The sequence below is a fragment of the Hippocampus bargibanti genome, linkage group LG13 (genome assembly GCF_051943395.1).
Source record: "Hippocampus bargibanti isolate YZ-2025 linkage group LG13, ASM5194339v1, whole genome shotgun sequence".
Classification (NCBI taxonomy): Eukaryota; Metazoa; Chordata; class Actinopteri; order Syngnathiformes; family Syngnathidae; genus Hippocampus; species Hippocampus bargibanti.
The window spans coordinates 19145175-19163197 of NC_142746.1; the positions used below are offsets into that span (position 1 = coordinate 19145175).

The 18023-nt window shown below is 39.6% G+C and overlaps 1 protein-coding gene across 5 annotated transcripts in view; it reads right to left on the bottom strand.

The window, feature by feature from the left end:
• Window positions 1–18023, bottom strand: part of inpp5a (inositol polyphosphate-5-phosphatase A) — a 147346-nt gene that overhangs the window by 50651 nt on the left and 78672 nt on the right. For all 5 annotated transcript variants that reach the window (XR_016116932.1, XR_016116933.1, XM_089012336.1 and 2 more), the window contains exon 9: window positions 11288–11372. Coding sequence is in view for 3 of the 5 variants with exons in the window: in XM_089012336.1 (XP_088868462.1) it covers window positions 11288–11372 (85 nt within the window). In the remaining 2 variants the exon portion in view is untranslated. The remainder of the gene's footprint in view (window positions 1–11287; window positions 11373–18023) is intronic.

Genomic DNA, 18023 nt, shown 5'->3' on the forward strand with positions numbered 1-18023 from the left:
TATTTTAAATACCAGCAGAATGGGAGTGGGATTGGATAGGATTTAATTTATTTTGTATTTTTTTAACGATGATTTGGGACTGGGCTGTAACAAGATTGCCGGTATTTTTTGAGTGTGTTTTTTTTGTCACGTTCGACCTTCAACTATTTCTCTAGCGGCTATCAAAGCATGTGCATCACTCAGACATAACAAGTCCAATTGTTTTTTTTTTTTTGTACAGTGATACCTCGGTTTACAAACCCCTTGGCATACGAACTTTTCGGTTTACGAACGTTACATTTATGAAAAATTTACCGTGGCATACGAACTTTACCTTGGCATACAAACTTTTTTCGTACACGGAGCTGCCTCAATGAGTGATGTGTCGTTCGCGAACGAGCCCGTTCTTCGAACAACAAAATGGAAGCTGACTGTTTTTGTCCTCTATTCCGCGCCCCCAGTCTTCGTTTAAAGCCACGTGATTGGTCAAGAACGCAGCAGTGAGAGGAGGTGGTTTAAACATTAAAGAGACAGGCAGACAGCAGTGAGAGAGTTTCAACTTTGATAGTTAAAAGATCCTATCAATCCACACACAACCTGCACAAGCCATCTGTACACAAAAAGCTATCAACCCAGCTAAACAGAACACAATTGATGAGGTACTTGATAAAATTATCACAGAGAAAACACCTACAAGGGATCATTCGTCAAGATGGTGAAAGAAGAAGGTTACGTTCCTCATCAAGTGTTTAATGCTGATGAAACCGGCCACTCCATCCCATCAAGCCATCAACGACCATCACAAAGGTAAATAAAACCACTTTATTATATAGTACTGTTTATTTCTTTAATTATAATACCATAGCACATTTATTATACATAAAATAAGGTATATTTTGTGTACTTTTAAGGCTCAGAAAAGTAGAAAATTATGTTTTATGGGGACCTGGGAACGGATTATTCACATTTTAATGGTTTCCTATAGAAAATATTGTTTTGGGATACACACTTTTCGCCTTACACACTCTGTTTGGGAACCGATTAAATTCGTTAGTCAAGGTATCACTGTACCTAGAAAAGAGCCATACATACAGTACTGAACAACAGAGGGGGTGATATTATTCACCTGACTGGGCCTAAATGAAGGGCTAATAAGGCCATGATCCCTCCCAGGTCCTGTTAGTGCCAGTCTCTGCGCTCATCCTTGAATTGGCCGGTCACACCATGTTGCTGTTGGCATGGTGTTCCCAGCTGCCAGTCACAGAGGCCTCCGCCTCTCAGGACACAATGGCAGTAGCATAGCCGATGCCCGGCTCAAACGGCCTATTGTTAATGAGGAGGATAAACAAAAGCCATCGCTTGTTCTTTCTTTGGCAGCATTTTAATGATATGGACATCACTTCCAGCAACACTGCATAGAACAAGTTAAAGCCTCATATCTTAACCTTTATTTTCCTGTGTCTTCAACGCCGTATTCATTAGCATCAGACACAAACAGAGTAAGCGAGAGAAGAAGAAATCAGACACTGTTGTCAAGAGGGAATAGTTTCCTTCTATATCCCAGATGGGTTATCTGTGATATAATTGTTCCTCATTGTGATAGATTGGGCCGTTTCAGTCAGATTATATGACTTCATTGCATTGTTAAAAAATCTCTGATATCAACTGTGTGGTAATAAACAGATATCATGGGCCAAATGGTTGGTGCTAATAACCCATTGTGCAGTCAATGGGTGGAGATAATTGCTTCCAGACAACTGAGAGAGTGCCAGGACTGCTGCCCGAAATAAATAAATACATAAATAAATAAATAAAAAAGCTAATTTGGGCGGCTAAAGCAAACCATCTAAAGAACACGATTCTGCCCAGCATGACCTTGCAATAAATACAAAATGTCCCTTGCCTTGTTAAAGGATATTCATTTTTGATGGCTAACAAGCAATAAAACTAACCAGAATTAGGTGATCAAATACTCTCAATATTAATAATGTATTTTCCAAACTATATAGTACATCTAAAAGCATTGAATTTTCTCAAAAGATAACAAGTGTGCCTTGTATTCCGATGCACCTTTGATACGGATCAGCATTTCTTGGATGTAGTATTTGAAATGTTCGGGAAAAGCACATTTTTACGGCTCCAGCAGTTGTGAAAGCTTCATATAAATAAAGCTATACTGCATTGTATTGTATTCCATTTAGCGTAGCTCCATCGAGTGGATGCATAATGCAACCACAGCCACTATTTGGATTAGCCTTTATTAGTCTCGCAGTGGAGAAGGATACATTTCACAGCAGCAAAGTGATAAAAGAGGAAAGGAAAGGAAGAAGTAGAAAAACATACAGGACCAGCTATAAAGGCAGCTATTCTCACAGCGCCATCTTGAAGTCCAAAACAAAACAAAAAAACAAAATAACAAAATAATGTGACACAGACGGTCTTCAAACTGAAGCACTTCTCTGCACCCTCTTTGCTGTACGAAGCATTTATAGATGAAAGAGCAGAGCATCAAAGCGTCCTTTTCACCAGTGGATCAGTGACGCCATGGTGAAATGTGCATGTCTGCTACAACATAAATGTTGCAAGCAAACACAAAGCTGGAGCATCCAGTGACAAAAACAGATTGTTTCACATTTCCTCTCCCATGTAAATCTGATGAGGAACAATTGATGACGAACTAGGCAAAATGATAGGCCAAAAAGTGTTTAATGCTGATGAAACCGGCCACTCCATTCGATCAAGCCATCAACAACCATCACAAAGGTAAATAAAACGACTTTATTGTACAATACAGTTTATTTCTTTAATTATAATACCATATCACATTTATTATACATATAATGAGGTATATTTTGTGTAGTTTTAAGACTTAGAAAATTAGAAAGTAGAAATTTATGTTTTATGGGGACCTGGGAACGGATTATTCTCATTTTAATGGTTTGCGATGGGAAATTGATTTTTGGGATACACACTTTTCGCCTGACACACTCTGTCTGGAAACCAATTAAGTTCGTAATCCAAGGTATCACTGTACATGAATTGTTGTTAGTTAATACCAGTTTACCAACTTAATAGTCTGCAATACCGCTTCAATATACAAGATACAGTAAAGTCTCGTTATATCGATATTCAAGGGAGTCCGAAAAAATATCGATATAACCGGGACTATCGATATATCCGATATCGATATAACGAGACTTTACTGTATATTGATATTTACAATGCCATCCGCCAAAGTAGCCCCATCAGAGATTGTTTTTGACGTCACCAACAACCAATTCTACACAATTCCTCATGATCAATAAATTGATTACAAACTAAGACCTTAATAAGTACATGAAAATACAACAGCAAATGCGTGTTTATGTCTGTGTACAGTGTCGTCAGTATCTGTAACTAGAGGTCTTTAAATATATGATTGTATCTGGAGAATTGAAGGAAGTCAAGTCCCTAGTGTTGAGGTAAGGGGGGGGGGGAGTGGTAGGGTTGCGCAGAACAGAGGCCCAATCAGTGCTGGCCCGCTGGTTAATGGATGGATGGCCCCCAAAAATTAATTAGCCTGACTAATGTAGTGTACACTTAATTACACTGGCCGGCTTTTGATTTATAGCTGGCAAGTAACCACACATGCTTGTCAAAGACGAACTAAAAAGGGAAATTGCTTATCCGTTACTGATACAAATTATTTACTCAGACTTGGTTCAACAACAACGACGATAACCGAAAACTAGTTAATGAACATGTTTGCAATATCATAGACAGTAAGCGGTGTACGGAATATACACTCATACACACTTGATCAACATAACTATACTGCATATCTACTGTACTTTCAATGAGTGACATACAGTGATACCTCGGTTTACGTACCCCTTGGTTTACGAACTTTTCGGTTTACGAACGTTAAATTTATGAACATTTTACCTTGGCATACGAACTATTTTTCAGGACAGACGCGAAGCTGCCACAATGAGTGATGTCGTTTGCGAACGAGCCCGTTCTCCGAAAAGAAAATGGCAGCCGGCTTTTTTTGGTCCTCTATTCCCCGCCCCCAGTCATCGGTTAAAGCCACGTGATTGGTCAATAACGCAACAGTGGGGGGGGGGGGGGGGGATTACAGACAGAGAGAGAGAGTGAAGCCAATCTCCAAAAAAGAAAATGGCTGCCGACATTTTTTTGTCATCTATTCCCCGCCCCCAGTTTTCGGTTAAAGCCACCTGATTGGTCAAGAACGCAGCAGTGAGGGGAGGTGATTTGAACATCAAGGAGACAGAGAGAAAGTGATTAAATGGATAGAAAACAGTGACATTTGGACTCTTTTCAACTTTGATAGTTCAAAGGCAGAGAGTAGACTGCAAGGTTAAAATTTCCATCAATCAGTCTCCACAAATAACCCACACAAGCCATCTGTACACTTGATGCAAAAAGCTATCAACCCAGCTAAACAGAACACAATTGATGAGGAACTAGGTAAAATTATCACAGCGAAAACACCTACAAGGGATCATTCCTCAAGATGGTGAAAAAAGACGGCTATGTTCCTCATCATATTTTATATAGTTTTTTGTAGTTTTAAGGCTTAGAAAATTAGAAAGTAGAAAATTATGTTTAATGGGGACCTGGGAACGGATTATTCTCATTTTAATGGTATCCTATGGGAAATATTTTTTGGGATACACACTTTTCGCCTTACACACTCTGTCAGGGAACCAATTAAGTTCGTAAGCCAAGGTATAACAGTATTTTAAAACATTGTCCATATATAAGGCACATTGAATTATAAGGTGCAAAAAAAAAATCAACGGCTTTTAGGTGCGCCTTATAGTGCGGAAAATATGCTAATTTTAAATGGCCTTATCGGCTACGTTCATTGTTTGTCAGTACTTGCTAGTTCTGTTACAGTATATGTCGTTTATGTGTGTGTGTGTGTGTTGAATAAACTCACTCCCTAAAAAATATTATCATTAAAGGTCATTTTACAGGCATTCATTAGAAAACGGGGTCGTCAAGGGGTCCCCCCCCCCCCCCATCTTTAATTTCATGCTACTCAAGCAAGAGGACAAAGGACAGGACATTGATGCATTGTCTGTCCCGCTGCAATTCCAACAAAATCAGACAGGAGGTGCTAAATCCAAAACACACTCAAGACGAGCCGAATGAAAATCTATCTACATGTCACGGGGACAGTAGATCAAGTCAGCAATTAACCTTCCCGCCGGCCCCTATCAAGCCATGAATTGTGAATGGCTCACCAGCGGCATACAATCTGTACAGATATTAAATTTACATTCTATTAAGTTTAATTACGAGGGATTTTAAATATACTTGGACTCCAAGCATCGAGCCCTGATCTTGTCACCAACGTAGTTGATTCATGATTAGGGGCCACATCAAAGGTGCTTACATACACAAACATGCGCTCACCTACGTTCGATTATACAACCCGAGAATACTTCATCTTGTACGTCTTTCTAATTGTATTTAGAAAAGTCTGTCAGGAACATGTATGCATAAATCAAGGGGGACTATTTGTTTCAAGGTACTTGAACAAGCAATGCTATAATAAGTGTATTGCAATATATTTTTGAAAATATTTGGGAAAATGTCTGATCACTGCACACATTAACATAAATCACTCAAAAAGTATATATAAATGAAGTACGCTCTACTTTAATAAGCCCAAAAAGTGAAATTGCAGACTACTGTAATATACTGTGCAAAGCGCTTGTGATTGGGTAAGCACGTGTGTGTAGGAATAATAATAATAATAATAATAATAATAATAATAATAATAATACATTTCATTCATCAGCACCTTTCAAAACTCTCGAGGTCACTGTCGTCACAGGATCAGTTTTTCTGTGGGTGAGCAGCGGCAGCCACACGCGCTAGCGTTCACTCAAATGGGGAATAACTCAAATAGATAGTTAGCTTGCTACATAATAGATGACTAATAGATAGCTAGCTAGTTAGACAGCTAATAGAGAGCAAATCGATAGCTAACTAGGTAGCCAGCAACGGTGACCCCGTTCAACCAGGAATAACTCAACTAGATCAAATTAGTTTGCTAGCTAACAGATAACTAATAGATAGCTAGCTAGGTAGCTAGACGGCTAATAGATAGCAAATAGATAACTAGATCTATTTGCTTTGCAATAGATAACTGGATCTATTTGCTATCTATTAGCCGTCTAGCTACCTAGCTACCTATCTATTAATTATCTATTAGCTAGCAAGCTAACTTGATTAGCAAATAGATCTAGTTATCTATTGCAAAGCAAATAGATCTAGTTATCTATTTGCTATCTATTAGCCGTCTAGCTACCTAGCTAGCTATCTATTAGTTATCTTTTAGCTATCAAGCTAACTTGATCTATTTGAGTTATTCCCGGTTGAACGGGGTCACCGTTGGTGGCTACCTAGCTAGCTATTTGCTATCTATTAGCTTTCTTCTTTTAGCCGAGCTAGCTAGACAGCTAATAGATAGCAAATAGATAGCTAGCTAGATAGCCAGCAACGGTGACCCCGTTCAACCAGGAATAAACCAAATAGATCAAGTTAGCTAGCTAGCTAATAGATGACTAATAGATAGCTAGCTAGCGTCTCCAGTTGGTCCAGAATGTTGCTGCGCACCTTTGACTGGTACTCGGAAGAGGGAGCATATAACTCCTCCTCTGGCATCTTTTCACTGGCTCGCTATACATTTTAGAGTTCTTTTCATGATCGTATTCGTCTTCAAATCTTTAACTCGGTGAGTTCATCCACCCCTACACACCTTCTCGACGCCTCTGGTCCGATGACCAGACATTGTTAGATATCCAAAAGTTAAACGGAGGATCAGGGACGGATTAAGCCTGGTCCCACACTCTGGAATGACCAACCACAGACCATTCGGACACCCCCGCTGCCCATATTTAAAACCCGTCTCAAAACTCAATTGTATTCATTGGCATTTACACATGATTCTGACTTGATGTTGGTTTAACTCCCTGGTGCATTCGACTATCTTTGTCATTGCTTTGTTTCCTGTATAGGATAGCTGTCCATGTTAAGCGCTTAGTTAGCGCTATATAAATCAATATGTATTGTATTGTATCGGAAAAACATATGTTGCTTTTCTTTTTTGTTTTGTTTTTTACCATTTCGCGCATTAAAATCTGCACATTTGCTAATGTCGCAGCGCTACTCAGTCATTCCCAAAACTTCAAACAGTCTCATGTTTCTTCAGCACTGTTGTTGCAAAGCATGATCAAGCCAAAGCATGAGAAGAGGCGGGTTGGTGGGGACTGGATGGGCTCCAGCCTGCTCGGCCCTAACATTAGTCTCCACGTGGCTGTGTCCTTTGTTTGCCAGTCAAAGGGCCGCTGAATGAAGGTCAATTGAAACCAATTCCCTCTGTCGGACACAATTAATAGGGTTGCCCAGGCTGGAAAAGTGGGGGTGGTCTTTGGTAACTGATCCTACTGCAAAAGCATGGCAGGAATTCACCACCTGGAATTTAGCCAGCGGCAATAGTAAGCCTACCTCTTTTGGAAGCCATCTCCTTTTATTTTGTACACCATGATCTAAGTACAGCGATACCTCGGTTTACGATCCCCTTGGCTTACGAAACTTTTCGGTTTACAAACGTTACATTGATGAAAATTTTACCATGGCATAAAAACTGTACCTTGGCATACAAACTTTTTTCGTACACGGAGCTGCCTCAATGAGTGATGTGTTCACTCACAAGGTCACACAGGTAAATAAAACGACTTTATTATACAGTGCAGTTTAGTTCTTTAATTACAATACCATAGCACGTTTATTATACATAAAATAAGGTATATTTTGTGTAGTTTTAAGGCTTAGAAAATTAAAAAGTAGAAAATTATGTTGTATGGGGACCTGGGAACGGATTATTCTAATTTTAATGGTTTCCTATGGGAAATTAATGTTTGGAAGACACACATTTCGCCTTACACACACTTTCTGGGAACCAATTAAGTTCGTGAACTGAGGTATCACTATATTTTGTGTAGTTTTAAGGCTTATTTAGTAGAAAATCATGTTTTAATGGGACCTGAGAACGGATTATTCTCATTTTAATGGTTTCCTATGGGAAATTAATTTTTGGTATACACACATTTCGCCTTACACACTCTCTCTGGGAACCAATTAAGTTCGTAAGCCAAGGTATCACTGTAGATGAAAAGGTTTCTTCAGCCGTCATCTGTATTCGTTTGAAATTGTCGGACGTATATAGGGCCAGAGCTACCAGCACAATCTTAGTTCGCTGACAAAGCTTTTCAGATGAGGAGCGAAACGTCCAACACCGACAAAGAAGTACAGATGACGGCTGAAGAAACTTTGTCATTGATGGTCCACTCCTGTACGACTGACAGCTTACACAGACGAATGATCGAAATATTGTAAATATTTTCAGTTTGTTTGACGTATCTAAAACGTCAAAACACAAAACCCTGAGCATAACAATTTTCGATGAGCTGCAGTGCATAGAAGACAGTGAAAATGAGAGCAAGCCTGCGTTGCGCGTCTTCAGACGAGATGGCCGATCGATCCGGTTAAACACTCGGGTAGATGTGCACTAATTGTCCACTTGACATTAATTGTCATTAGCGGCTTTTAAAATGGCCAACTGACTGTGATTTACATCCTGGGCGATGGTCACAAACCATTTGTTTATTGATGACATCAGAGCTCTCTGGGTCGCTAATACATACATCGCTGGTGTTGATCCGTGTTGATGGCGAAATTACACGGAAAACACATAAATAACGCGATGGTGAATCGTTGTGTGTTGCACCAAGACTACTATTTGATACTAGTTGACACAAAAACCCAGCAGACAAGTCAAGCCATTTCCAACGGCGCTTGGGCGCCATCTCATGCATTTTCTGGGTGCCTCAAAATTAGACGGAAGGACTTCTTTAATCGATTGCAAACATGTATGTTTTCTTCTTCAGAACTATTTGAATCATATTCATAACTTGATGAGTAACGAGAAAGCATCATCTCCGAATCTGAAGCTATTGTTTTGATTCTAGAGCAAGGCAAGACGTCCTAGCGTGATGTCACGAACAGGGGGGCGGGACCTTCTGAAACTGGGCAGTAGTAGTTTTGGGACACTTTATCTCATTTTTATTGGTGTTTTGCATTTGACTAAAAATATCAGCCTGTGTGTTTTGGGTATTTTAGATGCTATAAAACGTTTTTATGATGTCAGTTAGGAAACAAAAAAAAAATGGTGCCGGTTGTCCTTTCGAGTGGGTGTATCGATCCGAGTCTTTTTGGCCTCAACTAATTAGTTGAGATGAGTGTGTGTGTGAATGAGGGGGCCAAGGTGCATATGAAAAGAGACGTGGAGAGGGAGGGGATGGGGGGAGGGGTAGAAAAGGACACATAGTGATGCAAGCCTTACACTTCCCTGGAAAAGGGGTCATGACCCCGACCACACTCAAACAGCATGTTAGTGTGTTGGAGACAAGGAATTGGGGTCGTCTTACCTACCACAGGGCAGGATGGATAAGGAAGGAAACATGTGGTGAGTGATTAAGATTTGGTATACAGGTATGGCATGATACTATCATAATCGATAGGGGAGGGGAGAGGTGCTAATTATACAATCTTTGCATAATATTGTAATTTACTGCAGATACGAACACTATCAGGATAGAGCAATTGCCATAACCCATGTTCCTACGATATGTAAGGGAAGGTACAGTGATACCTTGGCTTGCAAACTTAATTGGTTCCCAGACAGAGTGGATAAGGTGAAAAGTGTGTATCCCAAAAATTAATTTCCCATAGGAACCCATTAAAATGAGAATAATCCGTTCCCAGGTCCCCATAAAACATAATTTAATACTTTCTAATGTTCTAAGCCTTAAAACTACACAAAATATACCTTATTTTATGTATAATAACTATGTGATGGCATTGTAATTAAAGAAATAAACTGTACTGTATAATAAATTCGTTTTATTTACCTTTGTGATGGTCGTTGATGGCTTGATGGAATGGAGTGGCCGGTTTCATCAGCATTAAACACTTGATGAGGAACGAAACCTTCTTCTTTCACCATCCTGAGGAATGATCCCTCGTAGGTGCTTTCTCTGCGATCACTTTACCGAGTTCCTCATCAATTGTGTTCTCTTTAGCTGGGTTGATAGCTTTTTGCATCAAGTGTACAGATGGCTTGTGCGAGTTGTTTGTGGAGACCGATGATGGGATATTTTCACCTTGCAGTCTACTCTCTGCCTTTGAACTATCAAAGTTGAAACTGTCTCACTGTCATCTGCCTGTCTCTTTAATGTTTAAACCACCTCCCCTCACTGCTGCGTTCTTGACCAATCACGTGGCTTTAACCGAAGACTGGGGGCGGGGAATAGAGGACAAACACAGTCGGCTGCCGTTTTGTTGTTCGAAGAACGGGCTCGTTCGTGAAAGACACATCACTCATTGAGGCAGCTCCGTGTACGAAAAAAGTTTGTGTGCCAAGGTAAAGCTCATATGCCAAGGTAAAATTTTCACAAATTTAACGTTTGTAAACCGAAAAGTTCGTAAGCCAATGGGTTCGTAAAGCGAGGTATCACTGAATTATTTAAGACAAATTGGTAGTTGTACTTCTAAAATTGAAAATGTTTCACCAAATGGCCTTTTGGTTGAAATGAACAATGCCCACACACACCCTGAACAGGCCCACTGATTCAAAGATCATTGTACTGAAGAGGAGGGAGAAGATTGTGCAACAAGGAGCTCTCCCACTCTCTTATCAACGAACACCCAAAGTCTCCAATGTGCCTTTATGACTTGCGAATAACTAACACCCCCCCCCCCCCCTCTCAGCATTCTCCTCTTAGCTGAATGGTTGCACTACCTTGCCTCTTACAGGCCTCATTTGCACCGAGAGAAGGGGAAAGAAGGGGAGGGTTGCAGGAGAGGAAGGAACAGAGAAAGAGCACTGAATGGCATCATAACATAACAATGCACTTGGAGGCACAGTGAGCAAACACAGCTGGGCCATCCACAGAAAAACCTTTCATGAGTCATAACTCTTAAAAAGACAGTCATACTAAAGCACCTTTACTACTTTATATTGCAGCCCCCCGTCGACCCCTCTCTCACTCAAACTCTCTCTTTCTCTCCTCTCACTCACACACACACCACAATTAGCTTGATAGCACATTACATAGCTGATATTAAGTGTATTAATGGATGGCTATGTCCATATTTCACACAGAGCTATTCACACAATGAGCCAGTACGACGATGGCTAGCTCATCAAACACAAAAGGAGAGCACTCACCTCGATAACTTGTTTGGAGTCCAACCTGAAGTTAAAATCCCCAAAGACGAAAAATGGCACCCTTTCAAATCGCTGGTCTGTGATTCTGCAAAAAAATAAATACATAAATAAATAATAATACAGAAATACATAAAAAAGTAAATAAAAAAAACACTCAAATAAACAAAAAAATAAACAAATTATAATACAGAAATACATAAAAAAGCAAATAAAAAAACACCCAAATAAATAAATACATAAATAAATAAATAAACAAACAGATAAACAGACAGATAAATTAATAGATAAATAAATAAACAAATAGATGGAGAGATATTAAATAAATAAATAAATAAATAAATAAATAAATAAACATACAATCGGTTTATTGTCACCTATAGTATGGAGCCGGGTGACAATTCACGGTTAAAAAAAAAACAGCCCCCTTGGGGGGAAAAAAAAATGTACAAAATGTGTTCATATATATTTTTTAAATAATTTTTTACAATATTTTTTCAATCAAAATGATGCCGGGTCTGCTCTTTCCAATGCTTAATTAGTTGTTTTTTTTACTTTATGTTACTTCCGGGTTGAGTGAAAGCCGGCGCGTGTGGCTACCGCTGCTCACCCGCAGAACAGACTGTAAAGTGTCCTTGAGTTTTGAAAGACGCTTATAAATGAAATGTGGCATTATTATTTATTTATTCATCTTCACCTATTTAGATGATGGTCTGTGTGGAGTATGCATGTTCTCCCCGGGCCCGCGTGGGTTTTCTCCGGGTTCTCCGGTTTCCTTCCACATTCCAAAAACAAGCATGGCAGGCTGATTGAACACTCCAAATTGTCCCTAAGTGTGAGTGCGGATGGTTGTTTGTGCCTAGTACCCGAAGAAGGCTGTGATAGGCTCCAGCAACCCCCGTGACCCTAATGAGGAATAAGCGGTAAGGAAAATGAATGGATGGATGGTCACAGCACCATCTTGTGGTGTGATTATTCTGATAAGACCTCTATGATCTATTTGCGAATTCATGTTTTTTTTCTAGCCTGGCTCAGTGAATGGGTGTTATTTGTGTATCACAGTATACAATATGCAAAACATTAAAGAAGATGAAGGATAAGAGAAATAATATAAAAGTTGAATCCAAAGAAGATTTTTAGCACTTAAATCGACTGTCTGAATGCTGTGCAATAGCTCTTAAAGGACAACCGACATCACTTTTTTGTTTCCTAACTTACATGAGAAAAACGTTTTATAGCTTCTAAAATAACCAAAACACGCAGTATGATATTTTTATTAAAATCCAAAACACCAATAAAAATCCGCAAAAAAAATGAGTTGCGAATTGGGCATTTTCACGTCACGCCAAGACGTCTTGCATTGCTGGAGAATCAAAACAATGGCTTCAGATTCGGAGAATATGCTTTCTTGTTGCATATCCAGTTATGAATATGATTCAAATAGTTCTGAAGAGGAAAGCATACATGTTTGCAATGGATTAAAGAATTTATTCCGCGCCATTTTGAGGCAACATTGGGGGGAAACGTATCACCAAAAAATGGCAACCAAGCTCCATGTGAGAAATTAATCAGCCCGTTTCCACAGGCTGATAAATTCCTTACATGGAGCTTGGTCGCCCTCTTCTGGCTCTTTTTGGTGCAACATGAGTTTTTCAGACCAAACAAGTACAGCAAAATGCATTGACGTTATGGAAGGACTGCTATAATGTGTCCTTTTTTCAGTCAGGGTCGTTCCTTCAGTGACGTCACATACGGACTCGTCACCAACTAGAAAACAAGACTTTCTGAATATTCAGCGCGAGTCTTAAAATGTAAAATATAGCTATATGCAGTGGAATATTTGTAAAATGCGCTCAGTAGAAGTCATTTGAAGCCATTTTACAAATTATGGACACAACTTGTCCGGAGACGTCGGTTATCCTTTAACACTTCAGCCCGAGAGAATGGAGGACTTTAAATATTCAGCTTTGTAAATAATGTTAAAAATTGCAGGAAGCTAAATGGAGTAACCTGCATTGTTGTATTTTCAAAGGAGAGGGAGTTTACTTGAATATTGTTAGTCTTGTAGATGCAGCGGGACACATGGGAAGAGGTTATGGGGCATCTCCATGTCCTCCCGAAACTACCTTTGGCTCATTTGGCTGATAAAAACAAGTAAACAGGCTTTGGAATCAAAATAATTATGAGTCAGATGACCCCGCAATTTAATTAAGAAATCACTTCATTTGATAACCTTCTTTGATCCCAACGCTGATCAGTTTTGAAGTTAATTCACTTTGACTTAAAGTAGAGCGCATTGACCTGAATCTTAAGAAGGTACATGTACATCCCAGAAACAGAGCACTGTGCAATATCAGCTATATGAGAGACTTTAGAGAAGACCGCCTGCCTTTGTAAATATGCTCTCAATCAATAATAATAATAATAATAATAATAATAATAATAATAATAATAATAATAATAATAATAATAATAATAATTTGGCATTCGACTTGGCCGGATTCCGACCTGCTCCCTGGTGCTTTTTGCTATCTTTGTGACTGCTTTATAATCGCTCTTGTTAAAGCGCTACATTAATATTCGTAGTATTATTATCATTTGCTAGCTATTTGCTATCTATTAGCTCTGGCTGGCTAGCTAGCTATCTGGCTGGCTAGCTAGCTATTTAGGTAGCTATCAATTGGCTTTCTATCTATTTCTATTAATTTATTATATCTATATCCCATCTTAAAACCCACCTATTTAAAATTGCATTTTCTGTGTAGCTCTATCCCTTATTTTTATTTGTATTTGTAATTGTATTTTATTTATTGCATTCTATTTGTGATTATATTTTATTTATTATAGTACCTATGCTTGTCTGTGACTGTAAAGTGTCCTTGAGAGCTTTGAAAGGCGCTTAAAATGCAATGTATTATTATTATTATTATTATTATTATTATTATTATTATTACTATTATTATTATTATTATTATTATTATTATTATTATTATTATTATTATTATTATTACTATTATTATTATTATTATTATTATTATTGCCCAAAGGCGTTTGGAAAAGGCTCCAGTATGCCCACGAACCTCAAGAGGAGATAGCGGTCAGATAATGGATGGCTAGATGAATGAATGGTTTTCGTGGTGTCAGGCTTATTAATTGACAAATTTCTTATTAGAATAACTTATCACTTATTTGTTGTGTTTCCCCAAGAGCTAATGTTGGAAATCAAGGCAAATGAAGAAGCTTCTTGAGTAATTAATGACGCGGGATGCCTGGCCCACTATCGCTACTAATTGTGTGGATAAATCTCGCCGTGAATTTCCTAGTCCCCGATAACAATATATTTATGGGGCCGTAAAGCGAGAGGCCACTTCTCGGTGTTTGTAGCTGCCTGTCTTAATGCATGGTCACTTCCTCTCTGTAAGTCGGTGAGAGTGAAGAGCAGGAAGGTGAAAGAATAAAACACGGAATGAAAGCTATAACTTTAACATTATATTATATTAAACTGACATGAGCCCAAAAGGGGTTGGGCTCAATGAGCTAATGAGCGGAGTAGAGGGAGTACGGGAGCTAATTCAAATTCTAAGACATAACGTCCCACTCCAGTCAAGAAGCTTAGATATTTACCACAAAAAACGACCTCTGACAACAATCCTGATCCTTTAAAGGACAACCGACGCCATTTTTTTTGGTTCCTAACTGACATCAGAAAAACGTTTCATAGCATCTAAAATACCCAAAACACGCAGGCTGATATTTTTAGTCAAATGCAAAACACCAATAAAAATGAGTTAAAGTGTCCCAAAACTACTTCAAAATGACCGCAGAGATGCAGAGTTTCCGAAAGTCCCGCCCCCTTGTCTTGCTCTAGAATCAAAACAATGGCTTCAGATTCGGAGAAGATGCTTTCTTGATACTCATCCAGTTATGAATATGATTCAAATAGTTCTGATGAGGAAAGCATAAATGTTTGCAATCGATTAAAGAAGTCCTTCCGTCTCATTTTGAGGCATCTGGACTCCAATGTAGACTCCCAGAAAATGCACAAGATGGCCCCCAAGCTCCGTTGGAAATGGGCTGATTTGTCTGCTGGGAATTTGTGTCAACTAGTACCAAATAGTAGTCTTGGTGCAACACACGATTCACCATCGCATTGTTTTCCTTCTAATTCCGCCATCAACACGGATCAACACGTTTACAGTCACAGTCGAACATAGGTACTATAATAAATAAGATACAATCACAAATAGAATACAATAAATAAAATACAGATATAAATAGAACCAAGAGAAAGAGCCACACAGAAAATGTGATTTTAAATAGGTGGGTTTTGAGATGGGATTTGAAGGTGGGAAGAGAATCGATGTTACAAATGTTTTGAGGAAGTGAGTTCCAGAGTTTGGGGGCAGAGCAGCTGAAAGCTCTGTCCCCCATCGTGCTGAGACGGGATGGGGGGGGGGGGGCATACAGAAGTTGAGGGAGGAAGAGGATAGTTACGGTTATGAATTTGGGGAAGCCATTCGAATGTTACGTCCCCTCCAAAAATGACATACAGAACACACAACAAAAAAAAAATGAATGACTAGTTTTCAAATATGAAGTAAAAGGTAATGACTGTTATTGTGATTTATATGGGACAATTTGACATTTTGCTTCGGACTTTAGCTAGCATCATTGAATTTCACAAGTTCGATTTGCTTTCGCGGGCCGAATAAAATGATGTGGCGGGCTAGATCTGGCCCCCGGGCCTTGACTTTGACAACAGTGCTCTGCATGGAGGGCTATGAAAAGGCTGAAGACTTTGCTTGACAGATGCAATAATTCCCGGATGTCTTTGGTTAGAGGACAATATCCCCAACCAAAAAAACAAAACAAAACTGACAATCACGGCATTTTAAACTTGAACACAAAATCCAAGTTGGCTTGACTCAAAATCCTGTGTGACATGTATGTTTCCAACCCACCGTGAAGAGTGTTTCAAGACGACACTCTGTAGCTTTATCCAGCTAACAGCCACGTCTAATACCCAAAGCTTGGGTGTTTTGTCTGCTGGTGTCAGGTATCAGCCACAGGTCAGAAGGTAACATTCTGTTTACACGATCGTTTCCTAAAGCACTCTTGCTGACCCGCCTGGTGTGAAAGTCAACCCCCTACTCCCCCCGCTGTCATTGTGTTTGGAAACGAAGAATTGCAACATTAGGTCCAGCTACTGGGTGTGAAAAGACTGAGAGTGGGGGGTCCAGAGAAACCCTCCAACCCCCGCTGGCTGACCCTCAGCCTTATCCGGGGCCCCCATTAGCCTCGTAATCACAGTTCATTCAGGCAAACTGTAACAGTGTCACTGACATTCAAGCACAAAGACGCGCTCCTTTACACAGTCTATAAACATGCTTTCTCCCGGCCAATTCATCGCGCAGTGACACTCTTGAAAAAGCCTCTTCACGAGGCCAGTTCTCACTGAGGATCGAGCTCGGGCCTTCGTAAGGCCTTCCGTGGAGGCCACACAAAGACAGAGGTCAGACACTAATTTATAATATGGCCCCCCTCAAACTCTGCTCCCAGGCTCCTTAAACTACCGCCATTCTTTTACTCTGCATCAAAATTGCTTTCAAAATAAAGGAGGTAATACAAACATGAGATCAAGACACGAAAAACGTCCAATATCGTAAAACGCAGACGTGTCGCCAAACGATATGAAGCTTAAAGCAAGCAGACAATCCCTCTCTTTCACACTGCAGTCAATCCGTATTCCTCAGTGCCTTTGAGCAGGATTATATGCTGTGATTGACAGCTAAACTGGGACGTAATAGACAACCGATACGGGATTAAGAAGGTGAAACTGGGGGTCGTGTCATGATTATATTGACAAGATGACTTACCATAAATTGGTCGGGCAAATTCAACTTTGCACACAATGGTTTGGGTTGTGCATGGTCATCCATTGTAAGTAAATGTGGAGAATTTGGGAGAATGTTAAACATTGTGAAGAATGTGCTCGGTGACATCTTTCTGAATAGGTCAAGGGGTGGCCCTGACAGGGCCTTTGACACTGCAGAGAAGGCCTTCACGCAATACAACTGTTCTGCAACACCCACTCGAGCAATAGGAGAGAAGTGAGCTATGCGGGATGCCTTCACACAGAAGATAAGTCAAATGAAGTCAAAAACAGCAAACTGATAATAATAATAATAATAATAATAATAATACATTTCATTTTAAGCGCCTTTCAAAGCTCTCAAGGACACTTTACAGTCACAGACAAGCATAGGTACTATCATAAATAAAATACAATACAATACAATACTTTAGTCACAATTTAAACACCTTTGAAAAGTCATCCGACAGCTCTTGCTAGCCGACAACGCTCAGTAGCTCAGCTACTAGCCGCTAGTTGCTAACATCGGATTGGATTACCTTTTATTAGTCTCGACTTTAGTCACAATTTAACCGCCTTTGAAAAGTCATCCGACGACTCTTGCTAGCCTACAACGCTCAGTAGCTCAGCTACTAGCCGCTAGTTGCTAACATTGGATTGGATTACCTTTTATTAGTCTCGACTTTAGTCACAATTTAACCGCCTTTGAAAAGTCATCCGACGACTCTTGCTAGCCTACAACGCTCAGTAGCTCAGCTACTAGCCGCTAGTTGCTAACATCGGATGGGATTACCTTTTATTAGCCTCGACTATAGTAACAATTTAATCGCCTCTGAAAAGTCACCCGACGCGTTCAGATATCCCGGC